Below are 14971 nucleotides of genomic sequence, written 5' to 3'. Positions count from 1 at the left end.
GCCATATGGGTACACAAAAGGGTATAATGCCATGTGGGTAGGTTGTGTGTGCCAGCTCTTTTATGACTGATGGAGGTGTGAGCCTTAAGAATATACGGTGACTACCAAAGGCCTACCTAGCCCAGCATCCTGTTCTCACAGGTGCCTAGTCCTCATTTAATTCCTACAACACCCTTGTGAGGTAGGCTAGGCTGTGAGGTGGAGACTGGCCCCCAAGGCCACCTAGTGAGCTTCATGGCCAAGGCGGGCGGTGGAAGGATTTGAATCCTGGTCTCTCCTAGGTTATACCATCTCCAACTCCTCGAAAGATTCCATCAACGGTGTCTCCGAAAATTTTTACACATCACTTGGGAAGACAGGCGAACTAATATCAGTGTACTGGAAGAAGCAAAGATCACCAGTGTTGAAGCAATGATTCTTCAACATCAACTTCATTGGACTGGTCATGTTGTGCGAATGCCTGATGATTGTCTTCCTAAGCAACTACTCTATTCCGAATTTTAAAATGGAAAGCGTAATCCTGGTGGTCAACAAAAGAGGTTTAAAGACTGTCTCAAGGCAAATCTAAAAAAATGTAGTATAAACACTGACAACGGGGAAACACTGTCCTGCGAGTGCTCCAGTTGGAGAACAGCCTTTACCAAAGGTGTCATGGGCTTTGAAGACGCTCGAAGACGCAAGGGAGAAACGTGCTAAGAGGAAGGCACGCTTGGCAAATCCACACCGTGATCAACACCTGCCTGGAAACCAAAGTCCACTGTGGAAGGACGTGTGGATCCAGAATTGGCCTCCATAGTCACTTACAGCCCCATTGTTAAAACCGTGTTTATGGAAGACAATCTTACTCGGATACGAGTGATCGCCAAAGAAGAATAAGACTCCCAACAACCACTTACACCACACTGGCTCTCATGTTAAAGTCTGTGAGTTCTTCCCAAAAAATCCTGGGTGGGAACTATCGTTTCCCCAGCACAGACTTACAATTCCCAGTGCCTTTAGCAGACTGCAGTTTCCAGAATTCTTTGGGGGAACGTGTGGCCTTGAAATATATACCATGGATCTGTGAAATACGTGAGCTTGGACCAGATGGGAGATTTTGCACAGCCGAATTCTCAACTAGTTGAAGTTTCTGGGTTGCCTTCAAAGGGAAGACTCCTTCCCTCTCCAGTCTTGGGTGCTTGGCAGGGATCAGATCCTTCCTCTCGCCCCCCCCCATCTTTTATATTGTGATTATTATTTAGTGATTCCAAAATGGCAGTTAAGAAACACAATGTTCTAGAACAACAACGGTCATATTTGTTCAAAAATTGACGATGCAGGGTGGGAAAATCATGGAGATTTTAATTTTTAAATAGGAATTTGGCAGGATCAGTTAGAATTACAAGATAAAATGTTTTTTTTTATGTTTAAAAGGAAAAATAGGATCAACTGAAGAAGGGTTAGATGAACGAGGCCAAATGAAATGCAGAACTAATCAGTAGAATTCTTTGTTTTTTATTATATAGAAAACAACAAATGCTGTAAAAGGGGGCAGGGAGTAACGTGATATAGTAGATTAGATCAAATATGATGCTAAATAGAAGATTCTTAATCCTACCTGTCGGATATGTTGTGTTTTAAAGAAACATAATCTAAATCCTAAAATACTGTTCATGGCAGGGTTGGTAATTCAGGGTTGTATTGATACTCTCATCAATATTACTTTTTAAAAAACAGAATTGTATTTTAGATTTTTTTAAAAATTCTGATTTTAATGTATGTATGTGTTCCACGGATGAGTGAGGATTTGAACATGGGTGTCCCAGGTGCTAAGTCATTAACCATTCCATAACACTGTCTATTTGTGTATGTGCATGAGAGGTCTGGAAAGTGGCAACAGCAGAATGAGGCCTTTTGTGCAGTGGCTCCCCATTTGTGCCGTGTTCTCCCAAGGGAGGCTCACCTGGCGCCTTCACTACATATCCTTAGGTGCCAGCTGGAAACTTTCCTCTTCTCCCAGGTACACGCACGAATGATTTCTTACCCACCCTTCACCCTAAGGTCTCAGAGTGGGTTGCAATTTTATTTATCTCATAAAATGCATATATCGCTCAGTTTTCAGAAGAAACCTTCAAAGTGGTTTGTTAAAAATTTAATACAGTATTAAAAATGATTTAAATTTAAAAATTAAAAGTTGGAATAAATTGGGTTGGGTTCTGAAAAAAGTAGTAGTAGTAGTAGTAGTATTCTGCTCTGTATCAAATTTGAAGTTTTTTTTTAAAAAAACAACCTTTATTCAAAAGTTACAATACAGCTTTGTCTATTGCCACATCACAAAATGATCACTCCCCAGTCCTCAATCCCTCATCACTGTCATGTTGGCTTGCCCAGTACCCTCAATAGGAACTCAAATATATATACTCCCCCACCCCTGTTTTAATTCCTTTATAATTTAATGGCGTTTTAGCTGCCATTCTTTTCTACGGTTTTAGTTTTATGTGTTTTAGCTGTCCTTGCTTTGATTTTTGCTAGCCGCCTTGAGTCCCGGTCTGGAAATAAGGGGGGATATAAATAAAGGCAGTAGCAACAGCAACCATAATGATTGAAGAAATATTTTAAAAAATTGCTTGTGTATGTTTCAGCGTGTGGGTATATACAGTAGTAGAGCATGCCGGCGCGCGTGCAGCCAGGAGTCGCGCGCCCTCCCGCGCGCAGCTGTGGTGCAACCCTTTGTGAAGGGGGCGGGGCCGCAATGCCGCCCCCGCCCCCCCCCGCGATGCCTACGTCCGTCCGAGCGAAGAAAAGGGGACCCCGCCCCCGCCCCCGCCCCCAGCATCCCGCCGGCCCACCCTTCTCGTCAGCTTCTTCCTCCTCCCTCCTCCTCGCGAGCACCTCCATGCGCTCTATGTAAGGAAATTGCGTGCCGAAGAGGGGAGGAGATTGTGGGGCCCAATGCGAGGCGAGACCTGTAGCTGCCTGAATAGCAGAGAGCGAGCGCGAGAGAGGCTTCCCAGCCTGGAGGAGAAGGAAGGGGAGTAGGAGGCCTTTCTGGACACCTCCCCTCCCAGTGCCCTCCCACTATTAGGTTCCCCTTTCTCTTCTTCTTCCTCCTCCTCCTCCTCCCTGCACGTTGCCGCAGCGCCCGCGTGCAAGGGAAGCCGGCGCTTGCTGGGGTGAGTTTACACAGAGAGCCGGAGTGACTCTACTTCGGAGGCGGGGGAAAAAGAGAATTGCAGTCCACGTGGCTCATGGGTTATCGGCGGAGGGAAGGGGGGGGGAATCTCTCCTAGTAAGGGTTTTGTTCTGGAGGGAGCTACGGCTGGTGCAGGAAGGGAACCCACAAGAGCCCGTTGGATAACCATTCTTGTTTAGTCTTCCACCGCCTTTGTGCTAGGGTTCAAAAGTTAAGGTGAACGCCATGCACCAATATAGACAGAGTTTATAAAGTTCATATAATTTGAGCACCAGGAAATTGGTGGTAATTTATTTATTAATTACTGTACATTAATTACATTTACTATATCCCACCCTTTTCTCCAAGCAGCTGACGGTGGTTTTCAAATGTGCACGTGGGTTTTTGGTTTTGCTTAAAGGGTCGCTTTGAGTTGCTGTGGCACAAAAGTAACCAATCAATTATTACTATTACTACAAATAGTAATTAATCTAAAAATTATAAGTATTGCTATGAATACTTATAATTGTTATAGTTGTCAAATAAAAGCAAGATTAACTGTTTTAAGTTTACCATATGCAATATGTGAAGATGCTAGTGTGTTGTTTGCAGTTGTAAACTCTCTTTTGGGAAGTTGGTGCTAAACTAGCAAGCAAGTGCTTTCAAATTCATGTGTTCTAGGGAACTAATGTATACTTAACATGAATTGTGGTTAATGTTGGTGCATGTGCAACTACTTTGATCTATGGAACTGGCACCGTTACACCTGCCACATAACGCTTGTTCCACATTTGTATCTCACACTTTGGAACTCCCTGCCTCTTGACATAACAGCAAGTGCCTTCATTGTACTAGTTTGGGGTGGTTGGTTTTTTTTGCGCCTACTTAAAAACGTTTCTGCTAAGTACGTAGAATGCCAAAGCGTGTATTTAACGTACATTTTTTTCCCACAGAAAACCTTCCATTTCCAGAAATTCATGAGTTGCAACAAATGGATCTGGAGTTCAAATACTAGATGAGGCAAGCCCCCCCCCCCCCCGATTTTACTGGCTTCAATCCTGATGGATTTTGGCGCGCCAGCTGAAAATACATTTATTCAGCAACTCACACCCATTAACAGTGAAAGGATGTCAGTTTGCAAAAGATGTCAATTGCAAATGCACTATCAGGCAAGATAAGCAGTTTCAAAGTTGACTGCTGTTGTTCTTGCTGCTGCGCTGTTGTCTGCGCAGCAGTCCACGAGCTTCCTTGGCACACTCCTCATGCATGCCAGGCGTGAACCAGAATCGCCTATTCCTTGCCCATCGTGGACTGGATGGGCTGAAGGGTCCTCTCGCCCCGCTAGCATGTACAAATAATTTTACATACAATATTTTTACAAATAATTTTATTTGTATGCCTCCTTTCCATTAGTTGAAGCATGTTCAAGGCAGCTTACAACATGAAAAAAACCCTCATAATGACAACAAAAGTTGTCATAAATAAAACATACAAAAAATACACAACCAAATCAAACGATTTCCACATAAATCATAATAAGATCTAAAATAAATAATAGCAATAATAGCAATAGCCCTCCCAACAAAAGCCCCTTACCCCAGTCTGTTCAGCAGCCTCAGCTTTTCTAGCTGGAGTCATTCGGGGCCCCTCCCTGCCAGGCCAGGTGGGAAAAGGTCTGCAAGGCAGGAAGCTGGTCTTCTAGGCCTCACAGCCAAGATAGTCTTTGTCTAGCATAGAATTAACATCCAGGATTTGGTTTAAAAAACGATATTTTGCAAGGGTGAGGGACAATTGGATAGCTCTTGAGTGGACCTAAGGGCTCTAGTAAAAGAACATCCCAGAAGCCCACCTGCCCTGACTCTTGGGTTCCCTACACTTTTATGATTCTGATTACAGGTACTATAGCTGGGGTGTGTGTGTGTTGTCCATCTCACAACCTGGTGAGTGCCTCAAGTTGAGCTAAGCTAAGAACACTTCTGGCAACTGATCGTCCCGATTCCATGTTTGGGTTCGTGTAGGGCACGCCCTATGGAGCCATGTATATATATTTAGCTCGAGATCTCATCCTTCAGGGTTGTACATATCGAGCGGGGCGGGTTGAACATCAGCTGCTCTCTTTTGGAATCTCTTTAAACGCCCTTTTGCATTCTGGGCCTGTTGGTTGGGGGGTGGGGTCACTATGCTAGTGCCTTCTTCTTCTTTTTTCTTTTGTAAAGATTATTTAATTTCATATGCAACGCGGAGAACAGTTATAGCCACAGATCAAAAATCTAAAACTATGAAATGGGCCCGTAGAATCTGAGTACAGTTGCACATGGGTCAAAATAATAAACTTCAAGTAACGACTTTCAGCGTTATCAGATTTATCAAGTGTAGTTCCAGATTTGCCATGCTTGTGATGAGGGTCATCTTGAAAATGGTAGTTCCACTCGACTATGTTTAGAGTGCCAAATCATATGAAAAATATCTGGAGGTTCTAGTTCTTATCAAAATCTAAAATAACACGTGATTTTCTCTATTACAGCTATATTCCTGAGAGAGTGGCTCTAAGCTGCCAGTGTAGATTTTGGACTGTTGCAATTACTATTCGAGCTGCCTAGATAATATATAAGACCAATTCTTTTGACGATGCATCTACATGGTATTGTCAAAAATATTCAGTAGGACAACAATCAAAAGTTTATTTAGTATTATACAGTGGTACCTCGGTTTAAGTATGCAATTGGTTCCGGAAGTCTGTACTTAACCTGAAGCATACTTAACCTGAAGCAAACTTTCCCATTGAAAGTAATGGCAAGTGGATTAATCCGTTCCAGACGGGTCTGCAGAGTACTTAAACTGAAAGTCCTCAAACCGAGGCGGACTTAAACCGAGGTATGACTGTATATCATTTCTGCCCAAATTAAACCCCAAAGACCAGCTGACTTTTCCACCATAAATGATAATATGTACTAAGTTTATCACAACCCTTCCAAAAGTTAGGTGATATAGACGACGACTTTTTTTGGACATTTGCAAGGCATCGCGATGCCATCTGTGAAGTAATTTCCCTAAGAAAACTGGAAACAAATGTTAAGGCTCTCCATTTCCCAATCCTTTTCACACCTTTCCCCCTCTTCTCTGTCAAAGGGAACACCTTTTGGCCTGCTTTGGTTTCTCCTTGAGAAGAAAGGTGCCAATGGCAAGCGACGTTGTGGAGAACGAGATGGAGTTCTACTCCAAGGCCGAGAAATACTGGAAGGACATCCCACCAACAGTGGATGGGATGCTGGGGGGCTACGGGCACATCTCCAGCATTGACATCAACAGCTCCAAAAAGTTCCTGCTCCGTTTTTTGCGGGTAAGCACAGTGTTCTCTCTTCCAAGCAGAGCAGGAACAGCCTTGAGTTACCTGCTTTCCCACAGATGTTTTGGACTACATCTCCCAGCAGCCTGAGCCAACCCAGCCCTGCCAAATAATGCAGGAGCTGATGGGAAATGTAGTCAAAAAACATCTGGAGGTTGGCCAAGGCTGGTTTAGGGGGAGTGTGGGAAATACATTGATTCCCCCCCCCCCCGTTTAAAGCAGTGAATCATCAAATAGTGGAGTTCGGAGGGTCATCTAGTCCAACCCCCTGCAATGCAGGGATCACAGCTGAAGAGTCCCTGACAGATAGCCATCCAAGCTCTGCTTAAAAACCTCCAAGAAAGGAGAGTTGACTGCAGGATCTCTGGCAGGGATGGCTGATCTGTAGCCCTCCAGATATTGTTAGATTCAAACTCCCATCATTGTGGGACAGGGTCTTTTGGGTGGTGGCTCCCTATCTGCGGAGGGATGCGGGTGGCGCTGTGGTCTAAACCACAGAACCTAGGGCTTGCTGATCAGAAGGTCGGCGGTTCGAATCCCTGCGACGGGGTGAGCTCCCATTGCTCGGTCCCAGCTCCTGCCAACCCAGCAGTTCGAAAGCACGTCAAAGTGCAAGTAGATAAATAGGTACCGCTCTGGCGGGAAGGTAAACCGCATTTCCGTGCGCTGTTCTGGTTCGCCAGAAGCGGCTTTGTCATGCTGGCCACATGACCCAGAACCTGTACGCCATCTCTCTTGGCCAGTAAAGCGAGCTGAGCGCCGCAACCCCAGAGTCGTTTGCGACTGGACCTAATGGTCAGGGGTCCCTTTACCTGTACCCTATCTGCAGAATGCGCTTCCTAGTGAGGTGCACCTGTCCCTGTTATATTAGGCTAAGAGTCCTTTGCCAAAATGTGCCTATTGGGCAAAATTGTGATTACAATAAGCTGGTGAGACCTTGGTGGTGGTGCCACCACTGGGAGCTACCCAGTGCTTTTTTACTAGTAGAACACCTGCTGTTCCTGAGGAACATCCCAGGGCTGGTCATTGTTCCCTGCCTGAAACCTGGGGAAATGGAGGCTGTATCTGCAAACATGGATGCCGTCTTGCCAGATGCAGTATACCAGGGAAGGGTGGGGGTGGAGGGGAAACGATGAAAGACCCTGTTTCTGAAAGCGTTGAGAGGCATTCAAGGTTCTAGCCCTCATTGACTTCATTTCTGTCCAGGATGGGCCTAACAGGACAGGGACCTCCCGTGCCTTGGACTGTGGGGCTGGCATTGGCCGGATAACCAAGCGGCTCCTGCTGCCTCTTTTCCAAACGGTGGACATGGTCGATGTCACAAAGGACTTCCTTAACGAGGCCCGGAGCTACCTGGGTGAGGAGGGTCGGCGTGTCAGGAACTACTTCTGCTGTGGCCTGCAGGACTTCAGCCCCGAGCCCAGTGCCTACGACGTCATCTGGATCCAGTGGGTGATAGGTAAGAGTCTCCCTCCGCTACCTGGAAAGGAGGGTTGCGTATCCAGCTTATTTTCTCTCTCTTGGAGTAGACCTTAATGAAATCAGAGAACCTCAGTTAATCTTGGTCATTGACTTCAACAAGTCTACTCCAAATGGGATTGCCATTGGGTACAACTGGCAAAAGGTCCCCTCTGCACTGTACATTGAAAACGCTACAATACCTCTTTAAAAGGCATTCTGCCCCCCCCCCAAGAATCCTGGGAACAATAGTTCAAGGTGCTGAGAGTTTTTAGAACTTTATTGCCCTCCTCACAGAACTACAATTCCCAGGGTTCCCTGAGGAAGGGGGATTGATTGTTAAATCACTCTGGAAGCTGTAGCTCTGTGAGGGTTTTTTCCGGCCTCCTAGCAACTCTCAGCACTCTGAACAAACTACAGTTCCCAAGATTAATTGTCGGGGAACTATGGTCAGGGAACTATGACTGTTCGAAGTAGAAGTCCTTTAAATGCATAATGTGACTGGAGCTTAGGATAGAGACAGGAAAGGTATCTCATTTCATGAGTTAACTGAAGAATTCAAAGGGCAGTGTAAATGTCTGCCCTTCAATGTCCTTTCTGTTTTCCTCACAACAGGCTTGTGAGGTAGGCTTGTCAGAGAGGGCAAGCAGCCTAAGGTTACTTCAGGGCTGAGCAGAGGTTTGAACCCACACTGCCTCAATCTGTCCCCTTTGCACTGTTCAAACGCTTAATTATCATAGCATTGGATTCTAGCCAGTGCCTTTTAGGTTAAGGTTGTTGTCCAATGAAACTGAATGTTGGAAGATTCAGGACAGAGAAAAGAAAGGACTTCTTCACACAGAGCATAGTTAGAACTATGGAACTCCCCCCCACAGTGATATTCACCAACTTAGATGGTCTTATACAGTAAGATCAGAGCTGTCTCTAGACCTGGGCTCGGTGGTGCAATGCACCAGGGCACCTGGCCACCAGGGGGCACTTGCTGCGCCAGACAGCTGACATTTTAGAAGGACCAGGGCCGTCTTAAGCATATCCGCTGCGGCGGATGGAGAAGGCGGCTGGACCTGGCTGAGGGTGCCTGCCGAGACGGAGGAGCAGCAGCGGCAAGAGACAACAAGCCATGGCCGAGGCGGCAGGACAAGGCAGCGGGGTTGTTTGGAAGCGAAGGGCTCCCCCGTCCTCGGCCGGCCCAGCTGAGCCTGCCCCTTCTGGGGCCTCGCCCACCTTCCCCGCCCAGCAAAGCGCAGCGGGCGAAAGTATCCTGGGAGGGGCAGCAGAGTTATTTCCCCGTTCGCCGCCTGCGGGCGCAAAAAACGCTCCGAGCAGGAGTTGTAGGGCGAGAGAAACTTTCCCGGCTCACAACTCTGGGAAATGGGGGGGGGGGGCGCCGGAGGGATCTACACACTATGGCGCCGGATATGCTTAAGACGGCCCTGAGTAAGATGATTAGACAGATTAATGGAGCATAAGGCTATCGATGGCTACCAACCAATGATGCCTCTGCTGTACTCCCACAGTTAAAAGCAGCTTCTAAATACCAGTTGCTGGAACCCCAGGAGGAGAGAGTGCACTTGTGCATGGACCCTGCTTGCAGGCTTCCCATTGAGCTATATGGTTGGCCACTGTGAGTGCAGGATAAAATGCAGGGCTCTTCACAGAGAGAGGTCTGTTGTGAGAGCAGAACCCCCACAAACAAGAACAGTCTACCTTTGAATACCAAATAATGGGGAGCTGCAACTGGAGAATACAGTTGTGCTTAGGCCCTGCTTGGGGTTTTCATTTGGGGGGGGGGCATCAATCAGGTTGACCACTGTGAGAAAAGGATGCTGGAGTAGAGGCGGGCCATTGGCCTGATCCAGTAGCCAGAGTCTTTTTCTTCTTCTTCCATAAACCATTTATTGCTGTTCCAATGCATACACATAATATTTACATAGAATTTCATATTTCTTATATTTATACATTCACATTTTCTATTACACTTTAAATCCACATTTGGTTTTTACTTAATTATCTCATACTTTCCACCCTCGTGACTCGAAGACTTCCCTCCACCCGTGCATGACTTCCTAATTTTGTTTTAAAATTTGTTATTGTGTTTGTACTTTGATAATTTGTTTATTAAATATTTATTCTTGTATTCTATATTAACTTTGTGAGATCAATCAATGCATATCAATAGGTTTTTGTTGGAGTATCTATTAGCCGTGTATTCCTCTACACACTTCCATTCTTGTTTCAGATTCTGATTTGATTGCATTCTAATTGTTGCAGTCATTTTTGCATTAGTCTATCACTAATGGTGCTTCTTCACATTTCCAATTTTTGGCAATCAATAGTCTACTCTAGCGGCAGCTGTAGCGTATAAGAAGATTCTTTTCTTGACTTTGTGGGTATCGTTTGTTACAATTCCTAATAGAAGTGCTTCTGGTTTTTTACCAATTGTTATTTTAAACATTCTTTTCAATTCCCCCAGAATTTTTTAATTTTATTGCATACCCACCAGACATGATCTAAAGATCCCTCTGGTGCCTAACATATCCAACACAGATTTGATGGTAATTTATAAATTTTAGATAGTTTCACAGGGGTCAAATACCACCTGTAAAACATCTTCATAATCTTTTCTTTAATGGTATTACATGCGGTAAAGTTTATGTCAAATTTCCAAAAGTTTTTCCCACTGATCTAACTGAATCGCGTAGCCAAAATCCTGTCCCCACTTTATCATAACCTCTTTAATTTGTTGATCTTTGAGTTCCCATTTGAGTAATAACTTATACATTTTTGACAGATTCTTTTTAGAATTATTCAGGAGTTGTACCTGGAATTTGGATTCTTCTTTTTGGAAACCTATTTTATTACCCAAATTAAATTTATCATGTAGGTGATGGTATTGTAACCAAGTAGTGCAAAACTGTTTCAGTTCTTCATAGGGTTTCAGCTTCAATTGCCCGTTCTTCCCTTAAAAGTTGTTTATATGTTACCCATAAATTTCCTATATCTTTCTTTTTTACTGAAATCATTTCTAATAGGGCTGCCCACCAGGGAGTTTTTGATTCTAATAACCTATGATATTTCCTCCACACTTTAATGAGGGAGTTTCTTAATATATGGTTCATATATAAATCCTTGGTGAACTTTTATCTTATTGTCTAGGACAGGCATCCCCAAACTGCGGCCCTCCAGATGTTTTGGCCTACAACTCCCATGATCCCTAGCTAACAGGACCAGTGGTCGGAGAAGATGGGAATAGTAGTCCAAAACATCTGGAGGGCCGAAGTTTGGGGATGCCTGGCCTAGGAGGTATGCATGCCATCCATGTCTATTTTTGTGACCCTCTAAATCTAATAAATCAGTATTTTCTAGTATGATCCACTCTTCAATCCAACAAAGACAACAAGCCTCGTAATATAATTTAAGGTCTGGGAGAACAAATCCCCCCTTTTTTTGTCTGTAAGTAGTTGATATTTAATACAAGGTCTTTTTTGGCCCTGTCATAAAAATTTTATTTTCTCCATTTATTGAAACATTCTAACTTGCCAATTGCAGGGATCATTTGAAATAAATAAAATATTTTTGGAAGGATATTCATTTTTATTGCAGCTATCTTACCCCCAAAAGATAGCTTTAATCTATGCCTGTGGAAGACAGGAGTGCCTGGCGTGCTCTGGTCCATGGGGTCACAAAGAGTCGGACACGACTAAACAACAATGCCAGATTTCCAAATCCTTTTTAATCTGTTTCCATAATTTATTATAATTATCTTCAAATAAGTTAATATTTTTCATTGCAGTTTGTATTCCTAAATATCTTATTTTATTAGCAATTTCTAAACCTTATTTTCCTTGCAATTTCCCCCCCCCCCCCCGTTGTTCATTCATATTTTTCATCATTAATTTTGTCCTAGTCATATTAAGTTTAAAACCAAACACACTTCCATAACATTCCATTTTTTCTTTAAAAAAAACCCCCATTATGACACTTTTTTCCTGGGTCCTCTACCCTTAAGACAACATCGTCTGCAAAAGCCCTCAACTTAAAGGATTTTTGGCCCACCAATATACCTTTTATTTATTTCTCCTCCCTTATTTCTTGATTAAGAATTTCTAGTAGCCAGAGTCTTAATGCTCTTATGCTCTTAAAAACAGGGCACCTGACAGACGACCACCTCTCCAGCTTCTTGAAGCGCTGCCGCCTGGGCCTGCAGCCCAACGGCATCATAGTCATCAAGGACAATATGGCCCAGGAAGGGGTCATAATGGACGATGTGGACAGCAGTGTCTGCCGGGACCTGAACCTAGTCTGCAAGATCACCCGCTGTGCTGGTCTCAGCATGCTGGCCCAGGAGAAGCAAGAGAATTTTCCTGACGAAATCTATCACGTTTACACTCTAGCAATGAGATGAACCCCCTCCATCACTGAGCCCCATAGAGAGGGAGACTGCCTTCCTGCAGGGGCCTTGAGACACCTTTCCCACGCGAGGGTGGCTGCCTCCCCGGCGACGGAGGGCTCCAAATGAACACCCCAGAAGAGATAGTCCAGCAATTGGGGTCTGGCTGCGACTCTCGTCGTCGAGACTGGCTTAGGAATGCTGTGGGGAAGTAAATGTTCTTTTCTTCGAAGTTGGTGCTGCTAATGTTTTTGGTTCTTTATTGTTTGATGGGTGGAGGGGGAAAAACACTGTCGAAATATACTTTGTATGGTTGTAACAGCAACTTGTTTCGAACTGTTTATAGACTCAGCGGGAGGGGCAGAGATGGGTGTATGGAATTCCCTCCCCCAGGAGGAGGCGATCCCCACCAACCTGAATGGGTTTCCCAAACTTGGGTTTCCAGTTGGTTTTGGACTACAACTCCCATTATCCCTAGCTAGCAGGAACAGGAGTCGGGGAATTGTAGTCCTGCTCTGCCTCGAACTATGGAAGGCACTTGGGTCCTGCTTTCCCATAATGGGCTTCTGGTTGGCTACTGTGAGAACAGGGTGTGGGATTAGATGGGCCATTGGCTTGACCCCAGCAAGCTCTCACGTTCTTACATTTTGTGCTCTCTTTGCGAGAGTGTGAGACTCTTAATCTCAGAGTCATTGATTCAAGCCCCATGTTGGGCAAAAGATTCCTGCGTTGCAGGGGGTTGGACCCCTTGGGATATCGTCCATCTTGCGATTCTATGAAATAAATACTGGATTATTATTATTATTATTAATGGGTGCTTCTAAGCACTTTTAAATTTGCAGAAAATGCATATTTGCAAACGGCATATATGCTACTAGATGGAAATTAAGGTGAACACAACAGCTCAAAAGGGGAGTGCAAAGGACCCAGGTCCCCGCTCCCTAACAATGCACAATTTGGGGGTCCAGTTTTCACCTAAATGCTAAATTACTCTTTGCTGTAGGTCACAACCATAGAGAAACATTGCAACCCCTGCTTTTTATTGTGAAGTGTTTTTATTTACCCCTCGTCAGAAAAGGCTCCCAGAGCACATGGCGTCAGGTCAACAGCACACAAATTCCTTCCTATACAGGATTTGCAGGTGCAACCCACAAGGAGGAAAAGGAAGGGGGTGGGGATGAAGGCAAGCAAAACTCAGGCGCTGCTGAAGTGTAAAAGGTCTTATAAGAACCAGATAGGAAGGGGGAAATCAAAGCCCAGAGGAGTTGCCAAAGCAGTTGGAATGACTGCCGAGGGGTGCCAAATGAAGCTGGTCCCTCAGTACAGCCAACGGAGTGGGGCCCTTCTGTCCTTTTTGTCAAAAGATGAAATGACTATTGATAAGACCCCAGTTGAGGGGTCCCTGGAGAGTGCCAGTGGAGCAGCCCAGAGTGGTTTAACAATCCCTCCTCCTCAGGGAACTAGCTCATTGAGGGGAACAGCACTCTCCCACAGTTCCCAGGATTCTTTGGGGAAAGCTGTGATGGTTTAAAGCAGGCATCCCCAGACTGCGGCCCTCCAGATGTTTTGGCCTGCAACTCCCATGATCCCTAGCTAACAGGACCAGTGGTCGGGGAAGATGGGAATTGTAGTCCAAAACATCTGGAGTGCCGAAGTTTGGGGGTGCCTGGTTTAAAGTGTAATCTGTTTCATTTTTAAATGTATGGTGTGAATGTAGCCTGTGCGTTTGGTTAAATGCTTTCAGGGGGGGTGGGGAAAAAATACAACTGAACTAAGGGGCCACCCTGAAATGATGTCTATCTTGTACTTGTAAAGTGTAAACAATGGATATTTTTCCCCAATTGGTTGTGAGAAGAAGAGGAGGAGTTTGGATTTGATATCCCGCTTATCACTACCTGAAGGAGTCTCAAAGCGGCTAACAATCTCCTTTTCCCTTCCTCCCCCACAACAAACATTCTGTGAGGCGAGTGGGGCTGAGAGACTTCAAAGAAGTGTGACTAGCCCAAGGTCACCCAGCAGCTGCGTGTGGAGGAGCGGAGACGTGAACCCAGTTCCCCAGATTACGAGTCTACCACTCTTAATCACTACACCACACTGGCTCCCTGTGAGCACATGGTCATCACCATTTCTGAGGAACAAGGCTGCTTTTTCCAAACCAGGACCACCCGCCGGCCAGTTGACAGTGCTGGGTGACATCAGGAAAGCATGGGGTGGGTGCTGCGTTGCTAGTTTGTTCCCATCTGGAAACACTAGTAAAGTGGACCCCTCGCCTATCAGTCACCTTGCTTCATTTGTGCCCTGTCAGATGAATGACAGGTGAGTGGCCTTCCCACTTATCAAAGGTGACTTGCCAGGTAGGGTGGTGGTGGTGATAAGGACCTGGCCCAATGGGTCAAAAAAGTTCTTCACACTTAACATAGCTGTGTATCAGCTTACAACCACCATCACCACCATCATCATACAGTGGTACCTCAGGTTAAGAACTTGAATTCGTTCCAGAGGTCCGTTCTGAACCTGAAACTCTTCTTAACCTGAGGTACCACTTTAGCTAATGGGGCATCCCGCTGCCGCCGCACAATTTCTGTTCTCATCCTGAAGCAAAGTTCTTAACCAGAGGTACTATTTC

General features: G+C 45.1%; 1 protein-coding gene across 3 annotated transcripts; it reads left to right on the top strand.

The window, feature by feature from the left end:
- Positions 1–2784: 2784 nt before the first annotated feature.
- On the top strand, positions 2785–12670 carry NTMT1 (N-terminal Xaa-Pro-Lys N-methyltransferase 1). 3 transcript variants are annotated; one of them, XM_088664748.1, is made up of 5 exons: positions 2958–3152; positions 4105–4171; positions 6281–6491; positions 7704–7956; positions 12104–12670. In XM_088664748.1, exons 2-5 carry the CDS (start codon positions 4167–4169, stop codon positions 12358–12360), a joined length of 726 nt encoding a protein of 241 aa, XP_088520874.1. In that variant the 5' UTR covers positions 2958–3152; positions 4105–4166; the 3' UTR covers positions 12361–12670. The 3 variants fall into 3 exon arrangements, with proteins under 3 accessions (XP_034969602.1, XP_088520873.1, XP_088520874.1); XM_035113711.3 differs by lacking the exon at positions 4105–4171 and having other exon boundaries at positions 2785–3152; XM_088664747.1 differs by lacking the exons at positions 2958–3152; positions 4105–4171 and adding an exon at positions 2835–2886.
- Positions 12671–14971: the final 2301 nt, after the last annotated feature.

The sequence above is a fragment of the Zootoca vivipara genome, chromosome Z2, assembly GCF_965207765.1.
Source record: "Zootoca vivipara chromosome Z2, rZooViv2.hap1.1, whole genome shotgun sequence".
Lineage (NCBI taxonomy): Eukaryota > Metazoa > Chordata > Lepidosauria > Squamata > Lacertidae > Zootoca > Zootoca vivipara.
Note: the sequence above shows the minus strand (reverse complement) of the source record. Positions and strands in the feature narration are given on the sequence as shown.